Raw genomic sequence first — 16,745 nt, forward strand, 5'->3', positions numbered from 1 at the left:
AAAATAATCTAATCCTGAAGTAGAACATTAAAACAAGTAAAAATAAAAATCAATTCACAAGTTCATTGTGTTGTTGAAACAAACTAAACGAGAGAAAACCCAAGAAAAACCATCACTGTCTGTATCAGTGCAGACAAACCTACACATACAGTCGACTGCACAATATCACGGATGTATCACACTGAACACTCCTGTTTACTGGAGCTCACACAACTCAACTGAACCTGGATTAATCAAGAGTCCAGGATGTAAAGGCTGAGTGAACGTGGTCTGGACTCTGTGGAGGAGAGTCATGGTTTCAGTGACGCTGTAGAAAGACAGAGTACCTGCCCTGTGATCCAGGTACACTCCTATTCTGGAGGACTGAGGGTCTGAGATGGAGGTAACTTTACTGTTATGTATGAATATACAACCACTACTGCAGCAGAATAATGACCAGGATTTGTCATTGTCTCCAAATCCACATTCATCCCTGGTCCCTGTTCTCTTGATGTTCTTGTAAGCAACTGCTATAAAAACTTTACCACTCCACTTCACCTCCCAGTAACAACGTCCTGTCAGACCCTCTGTACTCAGGACCTGACACAATCCAGTGAATCTGTCTGGATGACTTGGATATGACTGGTTCTCACTCATCCAAGTTACTTTTCTGTTCCTGTCACTCAATGACAAACGTGTGTTTGCTGTGTTTGAATCCAAAATGATTTGTTTTGAATATCTCAAGAACTCAGCTCTGGTCTGAGGTTCTCTCTGCAGCTGTAAAACTTCCACTCTAGTAATTTTCACTGAGACCTTTGACCCCTCCTCACTGAGAACAGCCTGCAGTTTATCTCTGGCCTCTGACACTGCTGCTGTCACTTCCTTAAAATACGTCTGAGATTGTTGAGTGATGCTGAGTAAATCTGTTGCTTCACCCAGAGTTGACAGAGAGGGGTAGTTGTTTAGAAAATGGAGGTAGTCCTCTGTGATTGACAGCTGCTCCAGACCAGAGTCTTTCCTCCTCAGCTCAGTGATCTCCTGCTGCAGCTTCTCCTCCAGCTCTTTGACTCGACTCACTTCAGTTTCCTGTTGAGATCTGATCTGCTGCTTCACCTCAGACCTTCTTTTCTCAATGAGTTGGATCAAGTGGGTGAAGGTCTTCTCACTGTTACTAACAGCTTCATCAGCAGAGAGGTTGATGGTCTCCACCTCCTGTTGAAGCACCTTCACATCTTTCTCTCTGTCCTGGATCCCCTGTTGGATCTTTTGACGATTCACGCCGAGCTCCTTCTGTTTCTCAGCCCTTTCTGCTACAGCTGAGACTGTGTCGTGGCCTTTGTGTTCATCCATGGAGCAGAGATAACAGATACACTGCTGATCAGTGCGGCAGAAAATCTTCATCACCTCATTATGGCGAGGGCAGATGTTCTCCAGGAGTTTTGAAGACGCTTGGACCAGCGTGTGTTTCTTCAGTGGAGCTACGTCGTAGTGAGGCTGAAGGTGCTGCTCACAGTAAGAGGCCATACACACCAGACAGGACTTGAAGGCTTTCAGCTTCCTCCCAGTGCAGAAGTCACAGGCCACGTCTCCAGGTCCAGCGTAGGAGTGATCAGGTGAAGCAGCTTTCAGTCCTACGTTCTTCAGTTCCTCCACTAACTCTGCTAACATGGTGTTTTTCACCAGGGCTGGCCTCGGTGTGAAGCTCTGTCTGCACTGAGGGCAGCTGCATGACTTCTGCTGATCATCTTCACCCCAGTAGTTTTTAATACAGCTCATACAGTAGCTGTGTCCACAGGGAATAGTCACCGGCTCCTTTAGAAGATCCAGACAGATCGAACAGCTCCATTTTCCTTGATCCAGCTGAATCATTTGCTGCGCCATTTCTCCTCTACAACCGCCGTCAAAGTCAATAAGTTTCACTTTCTGTTTCCAGAGAAAAGCTGTTCTCTGAGCCACACCAGCTCTGACACGTCACTTGTTCCCACCCCTGTGTAAAGAGGTGTGTCTGTGAGAGGGGAGGGAACAGTGAACAGGCTGAACTCTGATAGCAGGAGGAGGAGGGAGAGGTCGTCAGTCTGGTTTGTGTCAGGAAGAGGAGCAGTGAGTTAGAATATCGTCTCTACACATGGAGCCTGTGTAACCGTCATAAAGCAGCTGGTGATTGACTCAAACTCAGAGATCAGACAGGAAACCAAGTGAAAGTTCAAATCCCACATCATGGCTTATTATATATTTAGGAGATCTGAACATGATCTGTTTGCACTTTTGTAAATCTAAAGAAATGTATCATATGTCAAAAGATGAAAAAAGATTTCACACTACAGATGTTTTTTTTTTCTTATTTTCTTTTCGATTTTTTTTTTTTTTTAATTACAAATGAAGCCCCATCAGGCGACTTTTACACAAGGTTTCTTCGTCCTGTGTAACTTTTAAGCAAAACCCTTCTTATGCAGTTACCCAGCTTGGTGTATATGATTGACAGATGATGGAGTGTTCATCCACATCAACTCACTGACTCCCTCTGAACAACAGAGTCTGTATTAATCAAAACCATTTGAATAATAAAGACAAAGGTGGCTCCTTGATGTGAATGTGCTGTTTTCTTTTTCACAATACTAGGAAAAACTAATGAGATGTCAACTGTAGTCACATCTCTGTGACCCCCCGCAATTAATTTTGAATTGAACCAACTTGGGAAACCGTCCAGTTCATGCAACTAACTAGTGAGCAGGTCGGCCATCTGGCCTGTGGTTTGGCAGCCAGCGCTAAGGAATTAGTTCAGGGTGTGTTTTGGAAAGATTTGCACACTGATGGCCGCACTCCTCACACAGTGTCACACTCATGTTAAGTGAAATGTATGTTGACTTGGATAGCTGTGATTGTTTCTTTTATTGAGGAAAAGAAAAACTAGGCCTTACATTTAGCAGTAATGTGAAATTGTCTTTGAACAATTATGACCTTTGACCTCAAAATTATGAATCTTTTTGATTCCTTTTACTATTAATTAAGCCTTTACATGAAAGCAGTTGTTTTCAAGCAGTACAAGAAATAAAAATATAAATTCTGTCTCCACAGTTTTGCTTTTCCTTTTGTTGTTGTTGTGGAACGTTTTTATTTGTATAATGTTGTACAAGTAACAACATTTCAATACACACTTTAAAAGAGAGCGGAGTAAACATTAAATCATCCATTCATAATGATACAAACATCTGGCAGTTGATTAATATGATTAATAATCTTGCAACATGATTACAACAGTAGCACAGTCTGTGGTTCATACAACAACAGAGTAAACATAGCAAATTACGATAAAGTTTCATCAAAGAAAATAATCTAATCCTGAAGTTGAAAATTAAAACAAGTAAAACATTTCAGTTCACAAGTTCATTGTGTTGTTGAAACAAACAAAACAAGAGAAAACCCATCACTGTCTGTATCAGTGCAGACAAACCTACACATACAGTCGACTGCAGCATCATGGATGAATCACACTAAACACTCCTGTTTACTTGAGCTCACACAACTCAGCTGTGTGTCCAGGAGAACCCAAAAACCTTAGTCCAGGATGTAGCGGCTGAGTGAACGTGGTCCGGACTCTGTGGAGGAGAGTCATGGTTTCAGTGACGCTGTAGAAAGACAGAGTACCTGCCCTGTGATCCAGGTACACTCCTATTCTGGAGGACTGAGGGCCTGAGATGGAGGTATCATTTCTGTTATGTCTAAATTTATAACCATCACTGTAGCACTGTAATGCCCAGGATTTGTCATTGTTTCCAAATCCACATTCATGAATTGTACCTGTCCTCTTGATGTTCTTGTAGGCAACTGCTATAGAAACTGAACCACTGCACTTCACGTCCCAGTAACAACGTCCTGTCAGACCCTCTGTACTCAGGACCTGGTACCATTCAATGAATCTGTCTGGATGACTTGGATATGACTGGTCCACACTCATCACAGTTACTTTTCTGTTCCTGTCACTCAATGACAAATGTGTGTTTGCTGTGTTTGAATCCAAAATGATTTGTTTTGAATATCTCAAGAACTCAGCTCTGGTCTGAGGTTCTCTCTGCAGCTGTAAAACTTCCACTTGAGACACTGTCCATGAGACCTTTGACCCCTCCTCATTGAGAACAGCCTGCAGTTTATCTCTGGCCTCTGACACTGCTGCTGTCACTTCCTTAAAATACATCTGAGATTGTTGAGTGATGCTGAATAAATCTGTTTCTTCACCCAGAGTTGACAGAGAGGGGTAGTTGTTTAGAAAATGGAGGTGGTCCTCTGTGATTGACAGCTGCTCCAGACCAGAGTCTTTCCTCCTCAGCTCAGTGATCTCCTGCTGCAGCTTCTCCTCCAGCTCTTTGACTCGACTCACTTCAGTTTCCTGTTGAGATCTGATCTGCTGCTTCACCTCAGACCTTCTTTTCTCAATGAGTTGGATCAAGTGGGTGAAGGTCTTCTCACTGTTACTAACAGCTTCATCAGCAGAGAGATTGATGGTCTCCACCTCCTGTTGAAGCACCTTCACATCTTTCTCTCTGTCCTGGATTCTCTGTTGGATCTTTTGACGACTCAGCCCGAGCTCCTTCTGTTTCTCAGCCCTTTCTGCTACAGCTGAGACTGTGTCGTGGCCTTTGTGTTCATCCATGGAGCAGAGATAACAGATACACTGCTGATCAGTGCGGCAGAAAATCTTCATCACCTCATTATGGCGAGGGCAGATGTTCTCCAGAAGTTTTGAAGACGCTTCGACCAGCGTGTGTAACATGGTGTTTTTCATCAGGGCTGGCCTCGGTGTGAAGCTCTGTCTGCACTGAGGGCAGCTGCATGTGTTCTTCTGATCATCTTCACCCCAGTAGTTTTTAATACAGCTCATACAGTAGCTGTGTCCACAGGGAATAGTCACCGGCTCCTTTAGAAGATCCAGACAGATTGAACAGCTCAGATTTTCTCGATCCAGCTGAAACATTTGCTGCGCCATCTCTCCTCTACAACCGTCGTCAAAGTCAATACGTTTCACTCTGGATTACCCAGAAAAGTTGTTCTCTAAGCCACACCAGCTCTGACACGTCACTTGTTTCCAGTTACAAGGTTCAAGGTTCATTTGTTGACATTCATAAACATGCTCTCACATGAAGAGAATTAAATTTGTTACTCAGGTCAAAGTCGCGCAATAAAGTGGCCGTAAAAAGAGGAGTAGCAGACATGTGATGTCAGTCAGTGAAGTCAATAAAACAGGTGAGGAGCAGCAAACAGGAAACAAATCAAATCATCAAATAACAAGAGGAGAGACAGGACAAAGACAACATCTGTTCCTCACTAAAGAAACTTTGACCAGTTTTGTGTTCACATTTTAACGGCTTTATAGTTTGAAATGTTGTACACACCACTCATAAATTCTAAATGTAGTGTGATGGACATTTAATACGACTCAAATGTCCATCACACTACAATTTGACGGGACAGACAGCAGCAGGGAGGATTGTGGGGGATGTGGTCTTTGAGTTCAAAAAATAACAAAATATTATACGTAGCACTTTGTGTGCATTACACCCCTAAACTAGGAGATGTTATATTATTAAAATGTTTTTTCATGGTGATTATGATTATATTTTGTGACTTTTGTTATAACGTCCCAACTTATTCAACAAACTATGACCTACACAGGTCAGTTTTGTACCATTTGAGACCAGACAGACAACATTGCATCCACTGACGATGATTGATAAGGCAGTCACAGTGTTACAGCTGTAAAACTTAAATAAACTTATATAGTTTTCCTCTATTTGATGTTGATGTTTGTGATAAAGCCTCAGATGTGACTGGTGTCAGGTCACAGATCAACAAACTGACACACGACATCACGTTTGGATTTGTCCAGAGCCTCTATTATAATAATAATGATATGATCATAATTATACTTCCGGTATCTCCAACCCTTGACCCTTGTACAAAGACCTATTTAAGCATTTAAGCAAAAAAACAAAACAAATGTGGGTGTGTCTCTGGATGGACCAAAAGGTGTGTGCCATACTCATTACAATATTCATTGCTGAGGACTTGTATTGAAAATCTCTCCCACTTATGTAAAAACAACAGTGATGTTTAAATTCCTCATCCTGTACCTGTGTAGCCGACCGACGGCACCGAGGTCCAAGACTAAAAAATTTGCTACTTCAGATGCGGCTGTTTGAATCCCACATGCCATGGCTTATTATATATTTAGGAGATCTGAACATGATCTGTTTGCACTTTTGTAAATCTAAAGAAATGTATCATATGTCAAAAGATGAAAAAAGATTTCACACTACAGATGTTTTTTTGTGTTTTGTTTGTGTTTTGTTTTTTATTTTTATTTTTTTTAATTACAAATGAAGCCCCATCAGGCGACTTTTACACAAGGTTTCTTCGTCCTGTGTAACTTTTAAGCAAAACCCTTCTTATGCAGTTACCCAGCTTGGTGTATATGATTGACATATGATGGAGTGTTCATCCACATCAACTCACTGACTCCCTCTGAACAACAGAGTCTGTATTAATCAAAACCATTTGAATAATAAAGACAAAGGTGGCTCCTTGATGTGAATGTGCTGTTTTCTTTTTCACAATACTAGGAAAAACTAATGAGATGTCAACTGTAGTTACATCTCTGTGACCCGTAATTAAAGCAGAAGTAAGCGATCCGGTGGTTTTGGCTAACTTCCTGTCAGCAGATGGAGTTAGCAGTCCCCGCCCTCGTCCCTACGTCACCACATTCACGCGCATCCCTTGGCTGCACACACAGAGAGGACCGCCCCTTTATGCCGTTCTCTCTCCTCATTGGATAAAGGTTGTAGGATACAAGGAAAGTTTTCTCCTCGGCTTACAGCAGAGCAGAGTGACTGACAGACCCGTGTTTCAGACCAAACACTCTATAGAAGTGATTGCTGATGGAAGATATAACTATTTAACACTTATATTAACACAAACATTAAGCTTACTTCTGCTTTAATTTTGAATTGAACCAACTTAGGAAATCGTCCAGTTCATGCAACTAACTAGTGAGCAGGTCGGCCATCTGGCCTGTGGTTTGGCAGCCAGCGCTACATTTAAGAAATTAGTTCAGGATGTGTTATTTTGGAAAGATTTGACCACTGATGGCCGCACTCCTCACACACAGTGTCACACTCATGGTTAGTGAACTGTATGTTGACTTAGATAGCTGTGATTGTTTCTCTTATTGAGGAAAAGAAAAACTAGGCCTTACATTTAGCAGTAATGTGGAATTGTCTGTGTGAACAATTACGACCTTTGGCCTCAAACTTATGAATTTTTTTGATTCCTTTTACTATTAATGAAGCTTTTACATGAAAGCAGTTGTTTTCAAGCACTACAAGAAATAAAAATATAAATGCTGTCTCCACTGTTTTGCTTTTCTTTTTTTTCTTTTTATATCACTCTGTTTTTCAGCTTCTTCAGTTTCACACATGCTGGTAGGAAACTCTGCTCACTTTTTTCACAGCAGATATTCTTATGTGTCACATCAGGAGAAGTGCAGGTGTAAATAATAAAATGAAACGTGGTTTGAATCCGTTGTTTGTAGCTGCTCCACAGTTAGAAATCTGCAAAGATCCTTTTTAAGGTCTTGAACTTGTTTAAATACTAAATGAACAACTGTTAATAGATGAAATAACAAGAAATGCAGAAAAGCTCTGGATCTGGTTCCTGCTTCTCTGTATTTCTGCCCTCATGTCAACATGTTAAGTTCACTTTATCAATCAGTTGGTGCTGAATGCTGATTGTCATATTGATCGATCCAGTGCAGCAGCAGCAGATATTCACTTAGCTTTTAATTGAACAGGAAAACCAGGAATATGTTTCAGCTTCAGGTTGGTGAGATAAACACCAGTTATTAATGTTGGATATGTCTGTTACAGGGATTATATTTAGACTAGAGTTAGAGATAACGCCTGCAGCACATCACACTGATTGTGTATCTCATCAACTTATTCTAAATGTTTCAAAACATGTGCTGTTCAAATGGTGACTGAAATTATTTATTTATTTGTATAATGTTGTACAAGTAACAACACTTCAATACACACTTTAAAAGAGAGCAGAGTAAACATGAAATCATCCAAGTTATATTCATAATGAAACAAACATCTGGCAGATGATTACGTAATATGATCAATAATCATTTTACACATGCTGATATTTTCCATATCCATAATGTTAAATGCAAGTTAAGATAAAGTTTCATGGAACAAAATAATCTAATCCAGAAGTGAAAATTAAAACAAGTAAAAATTTTTTTTTTTTTTTTTTACAATTTCATTGTGTTGTTGAAACAAACAAAATGAGACAAAACCCAAGAAAAACCATCACTGTCTGTATCAGTGCAGACAAACCTACACATACAGTCGACTGCAGCATCATGGATGAATCACACTAAACACTCCTGTTTACTTGAGCTCACACAACTCAGCTGTGTATCCATAACTTGAATGAATCCAGAATCCAGGATGTAGAGGCTGAGTGAACGTGGTCTGGACTCTGTGGAGGAGAGTCATGGTGTCAGTGACGCCGTAGAAAGACAGAGTACCTGCCCTGTGATCCAGGTACACTCCTATTCTGGAGGACTGAGGGCCTGAGATGGAGGTAACTTTATTGTTATGTATGAATTGATAACCACCACTGTAGCAGTGTAATGACCAGGATTTGTCATTGTGTCCAAATCCATATTCATGCACTGTCCCTCTTCTCTTGATGTTCTTGTAGGCAACTGCTATATAAACATTACCACTCCACTTCACCTCCCAGTAACAACGTCCTGTCAGACCCTCTGTACTCAGAACCTGGCACCATTCAATGAATCTGTCTGGATGACTTGGATATGACTGGTCCTCACTCATCCAAGTTACTTTTCTGTTCCTGTCACTCAATGACAAAAGTGTGTTTGCTGTGTTTGAATCCAAAATGATTTGTTTTGAATATCTCAAGAACTCAGCTCTGGTCTGAGGTTCTCTCTGCAGCTGTAAAACTTCCACTCTAGTAATTTTCACTGAGACCTTTGACCCCTCCTCATTGAGAACAGCCTGCAGTTTATCTCTGGCCTCTGACACTGCTGCTGTCACTTCCTTAAAATACGTCTGAGATTGTTGAGTGATGCTGAGTAAATCTGTTGCTTCACCCAGAGTTGACAGAGAGGGGTAGTTGTTTAGAAAATGGAGGTAGTCCTCTGTGATTGACAGCTGCTCCAGACCAGAGTCTTTCCTCCTCAGCTCAGTGATCTCCTGCTGCAGCTTCTCCTCCAGCTCTTTGACTCGACTCACTTCAGTTTCCTGTTGAGATCTGATCTGCTGCTTCACCTCAGACCTTCTTTTCTCAATGAGTTGGATCAAGTGGGTGAAGGTCTTCTCACTGTTACCAACAGCTTCATCAGCAGAGAGATTGATGGCCTCCACCTCCTGTTGAAGCACCTTCACATCTTTCTCTCTGTCCTGGATTCTCTGTTGGATCTTTTGACGACTCAGCCCGAGCTCCTTCTGTTTCTCAGCCCTTTCTGCTACAGCTGAGACTGTGTCGTGGCCTTTGTGTTCATCCATGGAGCAGAGATAACAGATACACTGCTGATCAGTGCGGCAGAAAATCTTCATCACCTCATTATGGCGAGGGCAGATGTTCTCCAGAAGTTTTGAAGACGCTTGGACCAGCGTGTGTTTCTTCAGTGGAGCTACGTCGTAGTGAGGCTGAAGGTGCTGCTCACAGTAAGAGGCCATACACACCAGACAGGACTTGAAGGCTTTCAGCTTCCTCCCAGTGCAGAAGTCACAGGCCACGTCTCCAGGTCCAGCGTAGGAGTGATCAGGTGAAGCAGCTTTCAGTCCTACGTTCTTCAGTTCCTCCACTAACTCTGCTAACATGGTGTTTTTCACCAGGGCTGGCCTCGGTGTGAAGCTCTGTCTGCACTGAGGGCAGCTGCATGTGTTCTTCTGATCATCTTCACCCCAGTAGTTTTTAATACAGCTCATACAGTAGCTGTGTCCACAGGGAATAGTCACCGGCTCCTTTAGAAGATCCAGACAGATTGAACAGCTCAGATTTTCTTGAAACATTTGCTGCGCCATCTCTCCTCTACGACCGTCATCAAAGTCAATACGTTTCACTCTGGATTACCCAGAAAAGTTGTTCTCTAAGCCACACCAGCTCTGACACGTCACTTGTTTCCAGTTACAAGGTTCAAGGTTCATTTGTTGACATTCATAAACATGCTCTCACATGAAGAGAATTACATTTGTTACTCAGGTCAAAGTCGCGCAATAAAGTGGCCGTAAAAAGACGAGTAGCAGACATGTGATGTCAGTCAGTGAAGTCAATAAAACAGGTGAGGAGCAGCAAACAGGAAACAAATCAAATCATCAAATAACAAGAGGAGAGACAGGACAAAGACAACATCTGTTCCTCACTAAAGAAACTTTGACCAGTTTTGTGTTGACATTTTATCGGCTTTATAGTTTGAAATGTTGTACACACCACTCATGAATTCAAAATGTAGTGTGATAGTGTGATGGACATTTAATACAACTCAAATGTCCATCACACTACAATTTGACGGGACAGGCAGCAGCAGGGAGGATTGTGGGGGATGTGGTCTTTGAGTTAAAAAAATAACAAAATATTATACGTAGCACTTTGTGTGCATCACATCCCTAAACTAGGAAGTGTCATATTATTAAAATGTTATTTCATGGTGATTATGATTATATTTTGTGACTTTTGTTATAATGTCCCAACTTATTCAACAAAGAATTACTGTTAAACATACAGTATATCATATAACCCCAACCCATATTCAAAACATCAGACTTGTTGACTTGAATGTGTCATTGGATCCACTGACGATGATTGATAAGGCAGTCACAGTGTTACAGCTGTAAAACTTTTACAACTAAACTTATATTGTTTTCCTCTATTTGATGTTGATGTTTGTGATGAAGGCTCAGATGTAACTGGTGTCAGGTCACAGATCAACAAACTGACACACAACATCATGTTTCAATTTGTCCAGAGCCTCTATTATAATAATAATAATAATAATAATAATAATAATAATAATAATAATAATAATAATAATAATATGATTATACTTCCGGTATCTCCAACCCTTGACCCTTGTACAGAGACCTATTTAAGCATTTAAGCAAAAAAACAAAACAAATGTGGGTGTGTCTCTGGATGGACCAAAAGGTGTGTGCCATACTCATTACAATATTCATTGCTGAGGACTTGTATTGAAAATCTCTCCCACTTATGTAAAAACAACAGTGATGTTTAAATTCCTCATCCTGTACCTGTGTAGCCGACCGACGGCACCGAGGTCCAAGACTAAAAAATGTGCTACTTCAGATGCGGCTGTTTGAATCCCACATGCCATGGCTTATTATATATTTAGGAGATCTGAACATGATCTGTTTGCACTTTTGTAAATCTAAAGAAATGTATCATATGTCAAAAGATGAAAAAAGATTTCACACTACAGATTTTTTTTTTCTTTTTTTCTTTTCAATTTTTTTTTTTTAAATTACAAATGAAGCCCCATCAGGCGACTTTTACACAAGGTTTCTTCATCCTGTGTAACTTTTAAGCAAAACCCTTCTTATGCAGTTACCCAGCTTGGTGTATATGATTGACAGATGATGGAGTGTTCATCCACATCAACTCACTGACTCCCTCTGAACAACAGAGTCTGTATTAATCAAAACCATTTGAATAATAAAGACAAAGGTGGCTCCTTGATGTGAATGTGCTGTTTTCTTTTTCATGATACTAGAAAAAACAAATGAGATGTCAACTGTAGTCACATCTCTGTGACCCGTAATTCATTTTGAATTGAACCAACTTGGGAAATCGTCCAGTTCATGCAACTAACTAGTGAGCAGGTCGGCCATCTGGCCTGTGGTTTGGCAGACAGCGCTACATTTAAGGAATTAGTTCAGGGTGTGTTTTGGAAAGATTTGCACACTGATGGCCGCACTCCTCACACAGGGTCACACTCATGGTAAGTGAACTGTATATTGACTTAGATAGCTGTGATTGTTTCTTTTATTGAGGAAAAGAAAAACTAGGCCTTACATTTAGCAGTAATGCGGAAAAGAAACATATTAAAGCAATTGATTTGTGTGAGTGATTTTTTTTTATAAAGAATGAGATGTTTGCTGTTCAAATGGTGACTGAGAAATTATTTATTTATTTGTATTACGTACAATTTATTGTTATTTACAATTATATACAATACGTTTTCACACCTGTTCCCTAAAGTTGTGACCAAGTAACAACACTTCAATACACACTTTAAAAGAGAGCAGAGTAAACATAAATCATCTAAATTATATTCATAATGATACAAACATCTGGAAGATGATATGATCAATAATCTTTGATAGACATTTTGAACATGCTGATATTTTCCACATCCATAATATAGTCAACATGTTAAGTGCAAGTAATGATAAAGTTTCATCGAACAAAATAATCTAATCCCGAAGTAGAACATTAAAACAAATTTTTAAAAAAATCAGTTCACACGTTCATTGTGTTGTTGAAACAAACAAAACAAGAGAAAACCCAAGTAAAACCATCACTGTCTGTATCAGTGCAGAGAAACCTACACATACAGTCGACTGCAGCATCATGGATGAATCACACTAAACACTCCTGTTTACTTGAGCTCACACAACTCAGCTGAGTCTCCAGCACCTGAATAAATCCAGAGTCCAGGATGTAGAGGCTGAGTGAACGTGGTCTGGACTCTGTGGAGGAGAGTCATGGTTTTAGTGACGCTGTAGAAAGACAGAGTACCTGCCCTGTGATCCAGGTACACTCCTATTCTAGAGGACTGAGGGCCTGAGATGGAGGTACCATTATTGTTATGTCTGAAATAATAACCACCACTGTAGCAGCGTAACGACCAGGATTTGTCATTGTCTCCAAATCCACATTCATCCCTGGTCCCTGTTCTCTTGATGTTCTTGTAGGCAACTGCTATATAAACTTTACCACTCCACTTCACCTCCCAGTAACAACGTCCTGTCAGACCCTCTGTACTCAGGACCTGCCACAATCCAGTGAATCTGTCTGGATGACTTGGATATGGCTGGTCCACACTCATCAAAGTTACTTTTCTGTTCCTGTCACTCAATGACAAACATGTGTTTGCTGTGTTTGAATCCAAAATGATTTGTTTTGAATATCTCAAGAACTCAGCTCTGCTCTGAGGTTCTCTCTGCAGCTGTAAAACTTCCACTCTAGTAATTTTCACTGAGACCTTTGACCCCTCCTCATTGAGAACAGCCTGCAGTTTATCTCTGGCCTCTGACACTGCTGCTGTCACTTCCTTAAAATACGTCTGAGATTGTTGAGTGATGCTGAGTAAATCTGTTGCTTCACCCAGAGGTGGCAGAGAGGGGTAGTTGTTTAGAAAATGGAGGTGGTCCTCTGTGATTGACAGCTGCTCCAGACCAGAGTCTTTCCTCCTCAGCTCAGTGATCTCCTGCTGCAGCTTCTCCTCCAGCTCTTTGACTCGACTCACTTCAGTTTCCTGTTGAGATCTGATCTGCTGCTTCACCTCAGACCTTCTTTTCTCAATGAGTTGGATCAAGTGGGTGAAGGTCTTCTCACTGTTACTAACAGCTTCATCAGCAGAGAGATTGATGGCCTCCACCTCCTGTTGAAGCACCTTCACATCTTTCTCTCTGTCCTGGATTCTCTGTTGGATCTTTTGACGATTCACCCCGAGCTCCTTCTGTTTCTCAGCCCTTTCTGCTACAGCTGAGACTGTGTCGTGGCCTTTGTGTTCATCCATGGAGCAGAGATAACAGATACACTGCTGATCAGTGCGGCAGAAAATCTTCATCACCTCATTATGGCGAGGGCAGATGTTCTCCAGAAGTTTTGAAGACGCTTGGACCAGCGTGTGTTTCTTCAGTGGAGCTACGTCGTAGTGAGGCTGAAGGTGCTGCTCACAGTAAGAGGCCATACACACCAGACAGGACTTGAAGGCTTTCAGCTTCCTCCCAGTGCAGAAGTCACAGGCCACGTCTCCAGGTCCAGCGTAGGAGTGATCAGGTGAAGCAGCTTTCAGTCCTACCTTCTTCAGTTCCTCCACTAACTCTGCTAACATGGTGTTTTTCACCAGGGCTGGCCTCGGTGTGAAGTTCTGTCTGCACTGAGGGCAGCTGCAAGTGTTCTTCTGATCATCTTCACCCCAGTAGTTTTTAATACAGCTCATACAGTAGCTGTGTCCACAGGGAATAGTCACCGGCTCCTTTAAAAGATCCAGACAGATCGAACAGCTCCGGTTTTCTCGATCCAGCTGAATCATTTGCTGCGCCATTTCTCCTCTACAGCCGTCGTCCAAGTCAATAAGTTTCTCTTTCTGTTTCCAGAGAAAAGCTGTTCTCTGAGCCACACCAGCTCTGACACGTCACTTGTTCCCACCCCTGTGTAAAGAGGTGTGTCTGTGAGAGGGGAGGGAACAGTGAACAGGCTGAACTCTGATAGCAGGAGGAGGAGGGAGAGGTCGTCAGGCTGGTTTGTGTCAGGAAGAGGAGCAGTGAGTCAGAATATCGTCTCTACACATGGAGCCTGTGTAACTGTCATAAAGCAGCTGGTGATTGACTCAAACTCAGAGATCAGACAGGAAACCAAGTGAAAGTTCAAAATTAAAGTCTTTAATGAAGCCTGAGCTCAGACATGTGACGTCAGTCAGTGAAGTAAATAAAACAGGTGAGGAGCAGCAAACAGGAAACAAATCAAATCATCACACAACAAGAGGAGAGACAGGACAAAGACAACATCTGTTCCTCACTAAAGACACTTTGACCAGTTTTTGTGTTCACATTTTATCGGCTTTATAGTGTGAAATGTTGTACACGCCACTCATAAATTCAAAATGTAGTGTGATGGACATTTAATACAACTTAAATGTCCATCACACTACAATTTGACGGGACAGGCAGCAGCAGGGAGGATTGTGGGGGATGTGGTCTTTGAGTTAAAAAAATAACAAAATGTTAAACGTAGCACTTTGTGTGCATCACATCCCTAAACTAGGAAGTGTCATATTATTAAAATGTTATTTCATGGTGATTATGATTAGATTTTGTGACCTTTGTTATAACGTCCCATTTTAGTCAACAAACTCTGACCTAGACGGGTCAGTTTTGTACCATGTGAGACCAGACAGACAACATGGCTTTACTTGGAAGAGATGTTTTGTAACGTTGTCTCTCCTCCAAAGAATTACTGTGTTACACATTTATATTCAAAACATCAGACTTGTTGACTTGAATGTGTCATTGGATCCACTGACGATGATTGATAAGGCCGTCACAGTGTTACAGCTGTAAAACCTTTACAACTAAACTTATATTGTTTTCCTCTATTTGATGTTGATGTTTGTGATAAAGCTTCAGATGTGACTGGTCTCCTGGTCACAGATCAACAAACTGACACACGACATCACGTTTGGATTTGTCCAGAGCTTTTATTATAATAATAATGATATGATCATAATTATACTTCCTGTATCTCCAACCCTTGACCCTTGTACAGAGACCTATTTAAGCATTTTTAAGCAAAATAACTAATGTGGGTGTGTCTCTGGATGGACCAAAAGGTGTGTGCCATACTCATTACAATATTCATTGCTGAGGACTTGTATTGAAAATCTCTCCCACTTATGTAAAAACAACAGTGATGTTTAAATTCCTCATCCTGTACCTGTGTAGCCGACCGACGGCACCGAGGTCCAAGACTAAAAAATGTGCTACTTCAGATGCGGCTGTTTGAATCCCACATGCCATGGCTTATTATATATTTAGGAGATCTGAACATGATCTGTTTGCACTTTTGTAAATCTAAAGAAATGTATCATATGTCAAAAGATGAAAAAAGATTTCACACTACAGATGTTTTTTTTTTTTTTGTTTTTTTTCTTTTCAATTTTTTTTTTTTTTAATTACAAATGAAGCCCCATCAGGCGACTTTTACACAAGGTTTCTTCGTCCTGTGTAACTTTTAAGCAAAACCCTTCTTATGCAGTTACCCAGCTTGGTGTATATGATTGACAGATGATGGAGAGTTCATCCACATCAACTCACTGACTCCCTCTGAACAACAGAGTCTGTATTAATCAAAACCATTTGAATAATAAAGACAAAGGTGGCTCCTTGATGTGAATGTGCTGTTTTCTTTTTCACGATACTAGAAAAAACTAATGAGATGTCAACTGTAGTCACATCTCTGTGACCCGTAATTAATTTTGAATTTAACCAACTTGGGAAATCGTCCAGTTCATGCAACTAACTAGTGAGCAGGTCGGCCATCTGGCCTGTGGTTTGGCAGCCAGCGCTACATTTAAGGAATTAGTTCAGGGTGTGTTGTTTTGGAAAGATCTGCTCACTGATGGCTGCACTCCACACACAGTGTCACACTCATGGTAAGTGAACTGTATTGACTTACAGTAGATAGCTGTGATTGTTTCTTTTATTGAGAAAAAGAAAAACAGGCCTTACATTTAGCAGTAATGTGGAAAAGAAATGTATTAAAGCAGTTGATTTTTGTGAGTGATTTTTATAAAGAATGAGATGTTTGCTGTTCAAATGGTGACTGAGAAGTTTTTTTTATTTATTTGAATTATGTACAATTGTTATTATTTACAATTAATATGTTTTCACACCTGTTCCCTGAAGTTGTGACCAAGTAACAACACTTCAATACACACT

The 16,745-nt window shown here is 40.8% G+C and overlaps 3 protein-coding genes across 3 annotated transcripts; all 3 read right to left on the bottom strand.

Annotated features, from left to right (window-relative positions):
- Positions 1 to 39: 39 nt before the first annotated feature.
- Positions 40 to 10,088, bottom strand: LOC310997322 (E3 ubiquitin/ISG15 ligase TRIM25-like; the record flags this gene model as incomplete). Its single annotated transcript, XM_083986998.1, has 3 exons — positions 40 to 139; positions 3,431 to 4,681; positions 9,621 to 10,088. 2 exons carry the CDS (start codon positions 10,086 to 10,088, stop codon positions 3,485 to 3,487), a joined length of 1,665 nt encoding a protein of 554 aa, XP_083843124.1. The 3' UTR covers positions 40 to 139; positions 3,431 to 3,484.
- LOC310997321 (E3 ubiquitin/ISG15 ligase TRIM25-like) lies at positions 196 to 1,870 on the bottom strand (the record flags this gene model as incomplete). The annotated part of the gene is made up of 1 exon (XM_083986997.1): positions 196 to 1,870. Exon 1 carries the CDS (start codon positions 1,858 to 1,860, stop codon positions 196 to 198), a length of 1,665 nt encoding a protein of 554 aa, XP_083843123.1. The 5' UTR covers positions 1,861 to 1,870.
- Positions 10,089 to 12,679: 2,591 nt separating the features above from the next.
- LOC310997324 (E3 ubiquitin/ISG15 ligase TRIM25-like) lies at positions 12,680 to 14,363 on the bottom strand (the record flags this gene model as incomplete). The annotated part of the gene is made up of 1 exon (XM_083987000.1): positions 12,680 to 14,363. Exon 1 carries the CDS (start codon positions 14,351 to 14,353, stop codon positions 12,680 to 12,682), a length of 1,674 nt encoding a protein of 557 aa, XP_083843126.1. The 5' UTR covers positions 14,354 to 14,363.
- Between the last annotated feature and the right edge of the window lie 2,382 nt (positions 14,364 to 16,745).

Source organism: Trachurus trachurus (assembly GCF_905171665.1).
Source record: "Trachurus trachurus genome assembly, chromosome: 14".
NCBI lineage: Eukaryota > Metazoa > Chordata > Actinopteri > Carangiformes > Carangidae > Trachurus > Trachurus trachurus.